At 32.3% G+C, this 14458-nt stretch overlaps 1 protein-coding gene across 1 annotated transcript in view; it reads right to left on the bottom strand.

Moving 5' to 3' along the window:
* Window positions 1–477: 477 nt before the first annotated feature.
* Window positions 478–14458, bottom strand: part of LOC124353995 (transmembrane protease serine 9-like) — a 57037-nt gene continuing 43056 nt past the window's right edge. Inside the window, exons 11-18 of the mRNA XM_046804108.1 lie at window positions 14334–14402; window positions 13665–13755; window positions 10182–10445; window positions 8753–8891; window positions 7708–7874; window positions 4870–4971; window positions 1308–1462; window positions 478–805 (exon numbers count right to left, since the gene is read on the bottom strand). Of these exons, the coding sequence (XP_046660064.1) occupies window positions 638–805; window positions 1308–1462; window positions 4870–4971; window positions 7708–7874; window positions 8753–8891; window positions 10182–10445; window positions 13665–13755; window positions 14334–14402 (1155 nt within the window). The 3' untranslated portion in view covers window positions 478–637. The remainder of the gene's footprint in view (window positions 806–1307; window positions 1463–4869; window positions 4972–7707; window positions 7875–8752; window positions 8892–10181; window positions 10446–13664; window positions 13756–14333; window positions 14403–14458) is intronic.

Consider the following 14458-nt stretch of genomic DNA (forward strand, 5'->3'; position numbering starts at 1 on the left):
ATGTAGTAAAATAATTTTTTATTAAAGAATAGTTTTCATACAATTTTAAAAATCTTTTAATATTAGTAAGTTTTTTCATCGAGTTCTAAAATTTGACTTGAATTTTATTATGATTTAGTGATTGAAAATCAGTGATTCTTAATTTTTTGATTCTTATAAAAAGTGATGAAGAGAGCTTTTTATTTTAATAGACTTCTCAGTACTTTAGCAATAAATTTTAAAGATTTTTGAATGGTACTTTTTTGCGTCGTTGATTCATTTTTGGTAAATTATATATATATATATATATATATATATTTATATTTTTAATTCATTTTTAATCACCAAAAAAGACGTAGGAAGTTTTACTATATAATTTTATAGATCCGTTTATGGTATTTTCTTCAATATTTATATTTAAATTTTGAACGTCTTTGAATGGATCCCTGAAAACATATAGCTACTTTATATAACTTGTCAAGTATAAAATAAAAACGGTTTAATAGGAAAATTAGAGTTTATTTTTAAAATTGGTTAATGCTATATTTTATTCTTCTTGCCTTGATTTTTCAAATGTTTACAGTTTAAATTACAATTAATTATTATAAATACATGCTTAAATTGGATTAATCCTTTAGCTTATCAATGTCCATTTGAATCAAGTCATATTCTTCTTGATCCAGTCCATGTAAAACATCACTTTAGAATAAACGCCAGGATACCCTGGCTCTGCACACTTGAATCCATGTGACACCACTCCAAGGAGGTAGGAGTTGAAGCTACCACCTACCGACGAGATTAACATCAGAGGACCTCCTGAATCCCCCTGGAAACACAGATAGACAATGTGTACTCTTGTATTTCATTATACTGAATGTGTCATTATATGATTTTACGATTTAGTTAACCTTTCTCGATAGTTAGAGTATGATTTTAAATTATTACAGTACATACTATAACGACAACTGGTAAGATGTATAGCCATCTTATGCTATCTTTATCAAGGTCTTTGGATAAGCAACGTTGGTTCTGTTTATGAATTCATTTTTCTTTACGACTATTTTAAGGATTAATATTAATAACAATTCTTTAACTTAAAAATACTCAAAATTACATTGAACTTACTAAATGATTAGTTTTGAGATTTAAGAAAAGTGCAATTGATAAAAATGTGATATTTATCTCATGGAGCCATGAATTAATGATAGTTAAGCTGAGAAATAAAAGTAAATCCTTCCTTAAGCAAAAAGTATATTAGGATTAAATAGCAGATAGTGCGTACATTATAACAGTAAATTGGTTCATGAGCGTTATGATTAAAAACTTACTTGACAAGCATCTTGACCTATGGCAGAGATGGCACAGATGACCCCGTCGTCTATTACAGTCTTATTAAAACGTCTGTAAGCGTTTGAACAGTTGTTATTGTCTGTGATATCTACGCGGGCTTCTTGAAGACGAGTAACAACAGCATTTGGGTTTCCTGTGACCAGTCAAAACAACTTGTATGATATAATATGTTTTGATTTGATTTTAATCTAATACAAACAAAATTACATTTTTCATGAGCTGAGATCTAAAATGCATTGAATAATAAGCACATAATCTTCTCTCTCTTAAAATCAACGAGAACAATTTTCATTAAAAATAAGGGTTGTCAGCCGTCGTTTTGGTGGTAGTACTATAGAAAGGGTTAAAAGTATTAAACGATCATATTTTTCTCATTTGATATTTCCTCAGTCTGACACACTTGTTTGTTTGCTTGCCAACAATGCAGTGTAGCGGGTACGGTGGTTATCGCAAGACAACAGAGACAAACACCGTCCAGCGTGGATTGGTAACAGCTGGAAGTTCTTGCTTGTCCTTACAAGCTGTCCGCCTGCCCGGCCGTAAGTTCAAAAAAGACATCGTAATATTTATATTTTACTTTTAAAACAATCTGTCAGGGACATCATAAAGGTTAAGTCAGAACCATCTGATAACACGTGAAGAGCGAATGTTTGACTGGAAAAGGCGGCCTTTAGGAATAGTTCTTTATCAGAGGGTTTCTCACATCTTTTAGCGTTGCACAAACAAACTAGGCTAAACTCTAAAGGGATCATTTTTGTTCCTTTAACCGTGATGGTGTAATTGAGTCCCACACATTTTCATTAATATGAAAATCGCTATACTAACAAAAACTAGTAATAATTCTGTCATTTCGTTTATAAACATTTCGTTACAATTGTTCAGTTGTTTTAGATTGCGATACATAATACACATAAACGTCAAATGTCATACAATATGAAAGTGTTAATAAGTATTAAGAACGAAAAAACTTAGTGTGAATCATAAACATAGATTTCAATAAATTAAAATTTAAACAAGGAGAAATCTGGCGAATCATGCTAACTGCAGTAATTTAACAACAAGAACTGTAAGTACGTAAAGCATGAATAGCCATATGAATTCAATTTGACAGCTGATATTGTGACATTGACACTGCAGTATAAACTTTGGAACCAATCAGAAACGGGGTAGCATGATCATAGCACTGGTTACCACATATGAGTTTAACTGGGTTTAACTGTAACAGGCGGTTCATAAATGATTAGGAATAGTCTTAAGTGACGATTTTAGAGTTGTTTATATTTATATTATTTTAAACGTAAAACCTTCAGCTTCTATAATAATTACTTTACTTTATAAAACCAATTGAGAATAACTTTTGCTGCAGTAAGTAAATCAAATGTAATAAAACACTATAGAAACTGATTAACTTTTTACTGAAAGAACTAAATTATATCGTCTTACTCAAACATTTTAAAATGCAATTGAAAGTGAAGAGATATGTAGCGTGATATTGTACCAAATGTGTGTGAAGAAGTTTTTTATTCTCACATTTCAAGAAACTTTCAAGGACTTTTTCATGCTTGCTTGTTTTGTTTCGTATGGTAGTGTCATTAAAATTAGTTTTTCTAGTAAGGTAAAGTAATGTAGCTGTTTGGTATAGCCAAAAGCTTTTTAATACTTATGCAATTTTTAATACTTATATTTTTGAGTATTTTATTTTACGGTAATCTGATTGCGTGTTTGTTTTATTTATCTTACCAAAGTTGTTTATTTATCTTACCATAGGCAACTCATTTAACCCACTCTACCATGTTGATGACAATCTCGTTGCTTTTTTTAAAACGATTTTTACATTACTAGCAGTAATTAATAATAGTTAATAGTGGATAGGCTTATTACAATAGAAATCTAAATAATCGCATTCTTGTCTCGCTTCACTTTTTATAGTAGATTAAATAATATGTCATGTGGGAAGTTTTATTATAGTTACAACTAGTCGCACGTTCTATAATTATTTTGTATTGTACATTACACATAATGTTTTGTATTGTATATTAAATACAATACTTTTTTATTTAACTCTACAAAATTTTTGTACCTAATGTGTTGTTGTATATCGTTATAAACTTCAAATGCCTCGTCCTTCACACAATGTCTAATTTTCGCACATTATAAGGTCGTACATGTAGGTATATTTTTTAATTTCCTTACACTTCTGTTCTCTGTATGAAAAATAATAAAGATAATAGAATATAAAAATTATATTTATTATTCATACCTTCTGTTTTACCTCCTATTCTACCTTCAATTGTTAATAAAAAACTACCGATAAAGTTTAACCCCATGGGAACTTTTTGAAGCTTTATGGAAATCGTAATTGTTGGTCAATAATGGTGATGTGAATAAAGTGCAATTTCTCTTTAAATTCAATTACATTTGAATCACAGTGCTTTACTTTTACTTTTAAAAATTTTGTAGTGGATTATTATATTTTGTACATGTTACGTATTATTTAACAAATTGGCTGCGGTGAGCACACAATAATATTACTCAGACTTTCCTAAAGTTGGTACATGATTTTTTTCACAGTGAAAGGTTAATAAATTGAGTATTACGGGTGTAGAGCAATATGTTATAATGAACAAATATTACAGTTTATATTGTGTTGTGTTATACTGTTTACATTATATTGCAGAATATATTGAAAACATAATACATTATTGTTTAGGTTATTGATGTTTTTATAAAGCATTTTATAAGATATACTAGCATATTTGAAGGTACTTCGGTATTATCCGAATGCCACTATTTTAGGCCACTGATGGCCAGTGGCATTTCCGATCGGTACTTCCCGACCTCAGTTCACGTCCTAGATCATAAAACCTTTCCCACTTCAGATCGTCCAACATGAGGTCGCGAAAGTGCTGATTAGAAATGACCCTGTTCATCAGTGCGGGCTTCGGTGGACCCTACACCTCTGGCGAAAAAAGAAAAACTTCCCTCGAGATAGTACTTATATTCAAGCTCAGACTATGTGAGCGCTCGTAAAGGTTATCTTTATCTTGGGTATTGCAGGTAACATACTTATGATAACCTAATCTAAACTTAGCATCTAATGTATAGCCTTACATAAGTAGGTAGGGACAGAGCGGCTCCTTCTGGCTAACATCGTTTCATTTGGGGCGCGGAAAACAAGAGCCGATCGTGATAATGACATGTAATTTTTACAGTAAGTCAAATACATCCCTTTAATTCTAATAATGCAGTTTTATAGGTCTCCGTTAAGACACAGTTCTTCCAAATATAGTGGCGTCCGAATAATACCAAAATACCTATTTGTTTTTTTTTTTTCAGACAAGGAAAATGGAAGAGCTTCTGCCAAAATGACACATAAAACAAATTTAAAATAGTAAATTTGATTATAAATTATTGTTCAGATAACTTAAATGTATTATGAACACATTATGTTTTCCTAGGATTAAATAAATGAACTAATAACAGGTTCAACGAATAGCAGATAATGGAATGTCTGAAAATGTAAATATAATTTAAACTCACTATGAGCCGTTCTTCCCCACCCCGCAATATTACAGGATTTTCCGACCAGGCTGGAAGAACCAAAGGTGTCAGATTCTGGCAGACAGATGGGACGAATGAGAGCTGAAATCAACAGTAAGTTATGATAGTTATCCAAAGAAGCATTGATGTCTTAGAGAACTGAGGAGTGACTCTACAAACAGTCAGCTGGTCATGACCCTTGTACTGAGTCCTATAAAGAGCAGCTTACTTTACAGGGCCCTAGAGAGTGGTTATTTTCTACTTTATGGTATGTTTTTCTTAAATAAGGGCCACCGAATCGGGCACAACCAATGACTGGCCGAAAGCAATTGAATGCCACTCAAATTCCGTGCTGGCAGCTTCAAACAGGTGACTAATGTTAGTCAGTGTCTATATATTCTGTTCAGCGTGTAACCAGGAGACACGCTTGGTAAATTAAATATACGTGGGTTTTGGATGATTTTAAACTCCTCAACGGATCTGTTAATGTAAGGTTTTACTAACTCGCCGTCCGAAAAAGCTTACCAGTCTGTTAATGTGTAACATATTTTTAATGTAGCTCGAATAGCAATCATTCTCATGTCATGTCATGTCTTGGTCTTAGGAACATTTTCACGTTGAGACTACATAGATTTTCAAATATTGCACTTTTTATATTATATTTTATAATTTGATCTTACAACGTATTTAAAATAAAGTTTTATGACGGCAAAACATTTACATTACTTTAACACGAATGTTTTTCTTCACAAACTAAACACAATGTGGCATTGTTTTAAACTACATAGCTGTCTACACTTTACTTATCATTAAATATACGGCATTTACTAACAGCATTTATCATTTTAGACAGGAACATATGTAAAGTAAGAGTTACAAAGCACAAACAAACAAAAACTGAGATCTGCCGTAGAGCGTTAGTCACCGTCAAGAACAGTGTGGAAACTGATACCGAGAGTGAGAAATGCACTAATAACCTACTCGTCCTGCCACATCCTTGCTCATTCTCAGGACATTAGGTGCCTTTAGTATACAATAGACTACAATAGATGGACTTCCTTTTTTATTTTCTATTGCTACGGCTCTAAGCTGTCATTAAGGAGCATGAGAAACTTAATCATAAGAATGCATGGTTTAAGCATTTAGCATTGATTGTAACTATAATCATGTATAGAATGAAATTTACCTTACTATGAAACAATCACATCCTAGTATATATCTAAGTGGGATTTGAAAAGCTATAACATAATGATATTTAAGGTTCCTTTTACATTACTGTTGGTTATTATGTGCTCAAACCTCTTGTATCAGTTTGGTCAATTTAGGTAAAAAAAAAAAAAAAAAAACACAATCTTAAGGTTGTTGAGCACAGTAACATTTTGCATACCGAACTACTAAATGATTGATAATAACGTGTCATTACACACAACTATTGAACACTTCCGTGGAATAGATTTTAGAACAATAAATAATTACTAGTTTTTACTACAGGTGAGAAAGGAAAGCAAGGCTTTTGCATACTAGTCTTAGTTTATTTATATTACAATATTTACTTATGAGGCTTTTTGTTACGGCTGATGATGTGCTCAAACCTTTTGTATCAGTTTGGTCAATTTAGGTTTAAAAAAATAAACACTTTTAAGGGTGTTGAGCACAGTAAAATTTTGCATAAAGAACTACTAAATGATTGACAATAACGTGTCATTACACACAACTATTGGACCCTTCTGATTTAGCATTTAGGTGTAAGATGTCTATTTTTGAAAAAGCCTTTATACGTTTTTTACTAAGTGAAAATTTGTATTAACAAAACTTTCACCATTCTAATTATTGTATTTTATCAAACCATAATGTGTATTACAGTAGGGTTCGTGAATATCTCTCTGTAATCCATCAATTTATTTCAAATCGGACTCTAATTCTTACTTGTTTAGAATAAGTCCTGATTTTATTTTAAAGTAAAGTATGAAGTACATGTTTTAAATATTCTTATGTAAAATATATTTTCAAAAACGAATAATAATTGCTAAGTATCCAATGGTAAAACAAAAAAACCATACAATTGGGTGCTGTGATCAAATATTTAAATTTTTGTCAAGATGAGCTATCAATGAGTATCAAATTTGGCCAAAACGATTTTTTGGATTCCCTGGGCCTCAGGGGATCCACACCTATGAGAGCTAAGTTCAAATTCCTTCTCTAGTAGTTCATATTATTGCTCAAAGAATGCGCTGGTTGTAACAGAGCAGACGCTCCAGTACATTGCCATTGCTGCAAATGATCACAATAGCATGCACTAACAGTAGTACAACACTTTTGTAGTAGACTTTTGTCTAGCTATGAATGCAAGTAAGTAAGATTTTTCTATTAATAATAATGATGCATCAAGTATTTAAAATTAAGCAAAGGAAAATACGTGGTAGTGGCCAACCATACAAGATTGAACAAAGGAGACAACTTCCCTGTAACTCCCATCGCCTACGTATTTTGTTGAATGAATGTTTCATACTCTTCATAGACAAAAGTCTTGTTGCTTTAATATTTATATAATATTTAATATGTTTTTGTTGATAATGTTACGGTGGTGACTATCACTTTTCATGTCTATTGTTGTTAACGTTTTCATTTAAAATAAAGTCAATTGCACTAAAACGCATTCAATTATTAATTTATATAAATCTACATTTAGCTCTGATAGAACTTAACATTAGATAAGTAGCTCTTTTTTAACTTACAAATTCTAATCCCCTGTCCTTGTGTATGTGATGATGTAAAACTACCTAGGCTCTAGCCGCAGTCACTACTTGCTAACACTATAAGTAACATTTTGATACTAACTCGAATATTGAACACGGTGTTTGAGTTTCACCAGACCAATGTCTCCTGAATGGGTAGTATTATTATAGTTATCGTATGCAATGGCTCGCTCTATTGGTACATCGATGGGAGATGCTCCGTCTGCCACCGTGTCGTCCAGGTCCAGATCACCTAGCCTTACCACGTACCTGTGACAAACATTCCTGGGTCATACCGTGGAATAGTTTTACAAAGAAACATGAGTAGAAAGGTTTAGGATTTAATGGACTGATTAAAATTAAACATGTATAATAACTGTTTTAGGCTAGTCTCTTAAATAACATAGCTATAGAGTTCAAAGATTATAATTCGTCTATGGTTTTTGAGAACTAGCCAACTTTGAATGATCACATGACTAGGTTTTGCAAACAGGAGGTTTTACCAGAATTTTTTACATATAACGATGGAACAATCTCGGTAAACCCCCATTATTATTAAATTTTCCAGTTTTAAAGTATCTGCTCGGCAACTAATTTTATCACTGAATCAGTGAATTCATTTTCTCACCATGTTCTTCTATTAATTATATTTTTTCAACCATATGAAAGGGTTGAAACGCTATAATTCTCCCTTGTCTTCCATGTTGGGTGATATTAGTACAAAAACTGAGATGCCACTAGTTTGGCTCAAATTCACTTTAGTTCCATTGTGAATTATAATTATTCACAAAAATGTAATTTCGTCCTAAATTTGTTAATTTAAAAATATGTGTTAGCTCAATATGTTTAAGAGAAGTTGGATTAAAAAGAGGAATTATCGATAAAAATAATGTTTAATCAGCATTATCAGCAGCACCTTAACCTCCTGATCTCCAGGCATTTAACATACAGCAAAACCGACGACAGGGATCAAGAGTTTACTGTATTGTAGTTGTAAATATGCATTAAAGAATTTCAAGTAATTGAAAGGAAGGTCTTGAAAGTAATGTTTTACATGATAATATAGCTAATGTAGCTGATATACGGGTAACAGAGAAATACAAGAACAAACTACTCACTCATGAGTATTACAATAATCAGGTACTTACAAGGAGCCGTCGCCAATGGCGCGAACACAGTGAGCAGCTGTAACCACGTATCTGTCAGATATCAGAGAGCCTCCACAGACCAATTTGAATGTCTTTTTCGGTGTCCTGTACCCCAGAGCCGCCATCCAAGGCCACGTACCTGATCAAAATATATAAAATTACAAGTAGTTACCCGCGGCTTCCACACGCAATTTTCTGTTGAAAAACAGGACATTATATTCATGTATTATTTTTCTACGACATTATAAATAGTCCTGCGATAATTGAAAGTCACTAAAAGCTATTCCAATCTCCTGATTAATTTTAGATTTAAGTTGAGAGAACAGTGTCTTGTGTGTAAGAAAGTATTAAATTAAATTGGAGACAACTTTAATATTAAGTATGTGGTTGCAACCACTGTAAATAAATGTACATAAATATAAAAATATGGTGACCACCTAAATATTATCAGGCAAAAAAGTCATTGTCTTAACTCATGTTGCTTTAGCTATTTCGAGGATAATGCAAACCAAATATTTAGTTTGTTACTGGCAAGACCTTTAGTAATACAGTAATAGTATTTCTAATATTGTTCGAAATATATAGAATTAAAAACAAATTAAAGTTATGTCTTTCTATTGATTTTTAGTTAGATGTACTGAAAACTATAGCAATATTTGTATAATTCTTGATTTTGTAATTTTCATGATTTCCATTGTACTGTTAATTCACAGTGGTATTGTACTATTTGTTTTTTTCTTTTTGAAAGTTCTTTCCTAACTCAGAGTGATATGTAGTATTCTGTTACATGTCTACTAAAAATACTACCTCACATTATGCCAGTGGCGAAACTAAGGGGAGAATGAGAAGGATAGAACTCTCTCCCCCAAAAAAGCCCTAAATAGTAAAAATGTACTTGTAACACCAGTCCAACTTGTTTTATGTAGATAAATAGATTTAAAGTAGTTACACGTTTTATCTTTAATTATGCACTTATAATTGATTTAAAATTAAATTTACTTAATTAGGATGTACAGACTATATAAAAATAAAAATCTTGAAATGGGGTACTTTTGCGCTCAAGGTCTCAAGTTATGAAGAAACTTTCTGTAAGTGCTACCTTGAGGACAACTACAATAAGCTGAATTTGTATACAAAATCTACCTAAAACTGAACATACTCTGGTTCTTTTGGCCAATTTGAAGAAAAGCTGTTATTTATTCACAATAATAAATAAAACATGGTAGGTTATCAACATATCAGGTACACTGCATTTCTCAATTTGTTTTACCTTTTACGGTACAATGATATAAGAACTTTTAATTATTTATGTCGTTTGTTATCAAGGTCAACTGAAACATACAACAATACCAGGTGCCCAATATGTGTGTTATTAAGATAAATATCAGCTGATTTTATTCATTTGTGGTGTACATCTGTCACAACTTACCGAGTGTAGCTGCATACCCATTGACTACTCTTCGACCGCTGGCGCGGGACAAACCACAGATATTACGTCCTGGAAGTGCTACGCTTCTGCCGGATCCAGAGGGGCAGCACACTTTGGGATCCGTGTTCTCGAACCCACACTGGGAAGACCTTATGTGCGGTATCTGTTCATTTTTCACCAGCAGCTCCCATAATTCGGAACAGTTCCTAATATTAATGCAACGGCCAGGCGACCCACTAGGCGTTTGACAGCTGTCAAAACTGTCTGATTCAAAATAAAATATCAATACAATGATAAAGTGCTTAAAAATACAACTATTACATAATTACTTAGAAAATGCTAATTTGTTATTATTATAATATTTAGTTTACAAATATTTTAAATGCATGTTTAACGGTTAAGTAATCATTATGCCATAATTCTTTCCATTCATAGCATGAAATATCAAAGGAACAAGAATGTACAGTTATATAATTAGTATTTATATTTATTAAATTAAAATTGGTTATAGATCTTGTACAACTTTTCTGTAATTTATACTGAAACATATCACATAAATGCCGACGATAATAAAACGAAGCAAAATCAAGTGAGTGGTAGTTGTTTTTGATTCTCAGGTAGGAGAAGCTACAAAACTGTCACTTGTAAACACCGGTAAGTTTTCCCTTTACCATTTTGACTGTGAATTAGACAAGTGGAAATATTATTTACAAAGGTTTGAACTCGAATTGCACATTTTTGTTCTACAAGAGACACGCGAGATGAAAAATAAACATGTTATTGAAATAGATTGGACCGGAGGTTTACAAGCTATATGCGGAAAAGTTTGTTTCTCGTCATTTATCACAGGTGCTTTACGATACAATTGTAATAATTTTGAGCTCATACTTTTAACTAACATTATATTTCATGTCAGAACGTGTGAAATGAATGAAAACTAGACGAACATCAACGTAAACAAATTAAGAATATGTCATTTTTCAAGACATGGTTTCTGACCACATACGCCAAACATTTCAAATAACAAGTCTTGAAAACTAGTTGATTGATTTATGTAACACATGGGGAGATCTTTACTTTTGTTGAGAGTATGTGTTCCAAATTTCCAGTTCGCTTATACTTAAATAAGGTGTACCATTACAACAAAACTAGACCAGTTGTAAAGGCTCTTAAGGATAGCATAAGATAGGAAATCGACCGCCTATTAAAAAAACGGCATTCTGGAAGAGACTGATTATTCCGAGTGGGTTTGTCAGGAAGCCGAATGGAATTTAAGAATGTTTCGCAGATTTCTTCACGGATTTAAATTCAGTTTCGGAGGTGCAAACATTTCCCCTTCTTAGCTAAGACGAGTTATTCACAAACATAAACCCACCTCACCCTTGGTATGAGTCGGTGAGAAAAATTACCATTTTATATTTGACTGATGCTTATCTATCTATACCTATGGAGGCAGAGTCGATGAAATTTTTAGTAATTAACACATCTTTTCTCCTATGGGGAACAAAAGACTTTGTATTGGTGTTACCCCTGCAACTGCTTTTTCCCAAAAGAGAGTGTAATCTCCATTCAACATAGACTGCAATGTGCTGCAGACAAATTTACTTGATGATGTTGTCACTGGGGAAAACGATGAAGAGCATCTCAAAACATTTTGTTTGAACTGATCAAAGTGAAAATTTATACAGAGTAACGTAGATTATGAGTATGAGAATATCCAAGAGGGAATATCTACAAATGTTGATAAGTTAATATTGATCCTGCCTAAACAAAAAAGCACCAAACAACTGGAAACTTTTATAAACATGGCAAATTTTTATTCAAGTTTCGTTTCTAGAGTTCTTGATATTTTTCCTCCTCGCAACGCTCTTCGCAAAAAAGAAGTTTTTTGGATTGTGGATTGTTCAAAGGAAGTGAACAAATTCAAAGAAGCATTACTATCTGCTCCAGTATAAGTGGTATTTGAAAAAAATGTTGCATATTGTATTAGCAGCAGATGCATCATGAGTAGGCGTCGATGAAAACATTGTTAAACGGTATCCAGATGGCAAAGATAAATTAATTGCTTTTAGCTGAAGGACCTTGATATTTATAGAGAGAAACAATTTACCCGTTGAAGAAATTACGTATTTATATTTGGGGTACCGAACTTTTATTACTTATATATCACCATTCCTGTCTGTTATTAGATCGATGAAAGGATCTCCTTAGTTATTTCACGCAGATTACAGCGGTGGGCTTTGTACACAACTCAATTTCTTTTCAAAATAGAGTATGATTCCACCACAAAATTTACTAGTCAACTGTATTAGTTAGGTATACAGTTGAATATACATGAATATACAAAAGTATACATGCTCGTCTGAATGCATAGGAGAAGACCAAGAATTTGACGATGTTTAAGGAAGTTGCAATACTGTAATGTATTCAAATTTTCAGGAAGCATGTAGTCTCTTCCAATTACTTACAAACATGTGAGTGGAGAATCTGAGACAAATATTGTTCTTAGTGAAATAGTGCATTGTGAATGGTAGACTGACTTTCGATATTTAACCTGAAATTAAAGATTATACAACATAAAAAAACAAATCTTACACAAAGTTGTATCATGTGGAGTGTAAAAACTGTCATTCCGGATAAACTTTACAAATAAAATATTGAATGATCTTAAAGATGTGCATCAAAGAATAGTAGAAATAAAATCTTGAGCCTCTGAATACGTTTGGTGGCCTAACGTCAATAAATCCATAGAGTTCGTTTGACAGTCATGCTCCCTATGTACCTACAGAGAATGCTTCTTGTTATTTGGTTATGCTGCAAGTCACTTTGGACCAGAATACATGTGAATTTTGTGTTTAATCATTATCTGTATAAGTGTTTTCTACTTCTCGTTAATACCTTTTAATCATTAGAGAAACAGTCGCAATGAAGTCCAACACTATAATAGCAACTGTAAACGAACAAAACTCCTGAACTTTCAATACGGATAATCTACAACTATTATATCAGACAATAGCACCTGTTTCACTTCTTCAGACTTTTCAACCTTCTTTAAAAAGTTTGGCGTAGAACATATCACAGTATAGAACAGGTGAACAATCCTTTGCCAAATGCGCAAGTTGAGAAATATGTGGAGACAATGAATGATTCTTTTGGAAAGCCATGCAAAGAAGGTTACTCTCGAAATAGCAAAGTAAAATCAAATAGTGTGAGTAAAATTGGTTATAGTTTTTAAAAACATTTATAATATGATTATTTTAATCTAATATCGCATATGTGTTTTAGTAACGCATGAGTCAAAAATGCAGAATATAGCGTATGAGAGACATGCATCTTGTAGACCTTTATTACAATGGACACATTTAAATGTACACCACCTTGATTTTTATTGTGGGTTATAAAAAGTGGGTAATTCAAGATTAATTATGTAATTGTTATTATTTTTCAGCGTGTCGTTATTTAAAAACATTTAAAACAACTAACCTTGCCTACGCTGTCTCGTACTCTCATGGCTGAGTCCAAGGCAGAACATCAGGAGAACATAAGAGGACACTAGCAGATATGATGTCTCCATCTGAAACAATCGTGTGTTTAAAAAATAAATCGTCATCAAATGAATTGTGAAACTAAAATGTACATGAGCTTGATGACTTGCTCTTACTAGTTCTAAAACTGTTGCGTATAAAACAGGAATATAATAACAAAATCATATTTCTTTATTTTGCACATATTATAAGTGCATTAGAAATAACGGGTTGATCAGAGAGATAACCATCAGATATTCATATATCGAGATTTTAATGTGCATACAACAGTGCAAACATCTCTATCTCATTTGAAATATTATTGCTTAACAAGGAAGAAACTGAAATTTTAACTTGCACCCGCTATAGAAATGTGTTATTTTCTACTTAATTGTAAATAACAAAATGTAAGCGTATGCTCCATTAATTTTTATGATAAAAACGTGACAGCTCTTCAAATGGAGCGGGAAGAAAATGTGAATAGAAAACTTAAGTTTTAGACATTACTTGAAATAGTGAATTGTATTTCTTTCTTAAGAAAAAACCTACAATAAACCATTTTATCTCTTATAAAACCCTCTACCTGTAACAATATGTAGTTTTTGGATAAAATGATAAATTGACTTACGACTTGGGATGGCTTAGACGTCTGTGTTAATACCAAGAACACCAGAACTGGGAAACTTTCAGCGGGCACCTGCTTTCACTCATTCACACAACAGTTGTAGTCATTGGAATGAGCAAAGAATGAAT

Source organism: Homalodisca vitripennis, chromosome 1 (genome assembly GCF_021130785.1).
Source record: "Homalodisca vitripennis isolate AUS2020 chromosome 1, UT_GWSS_2.1, whole genome shotgun sequence".
In the NCBI taxonomy this organism is placed as follows: Eukaryota; Metazoa; Arthropoda; class Insecta; order Hemiptera; family Cicadellidae; genus Homalodisca; species Homalodisca vitripennis.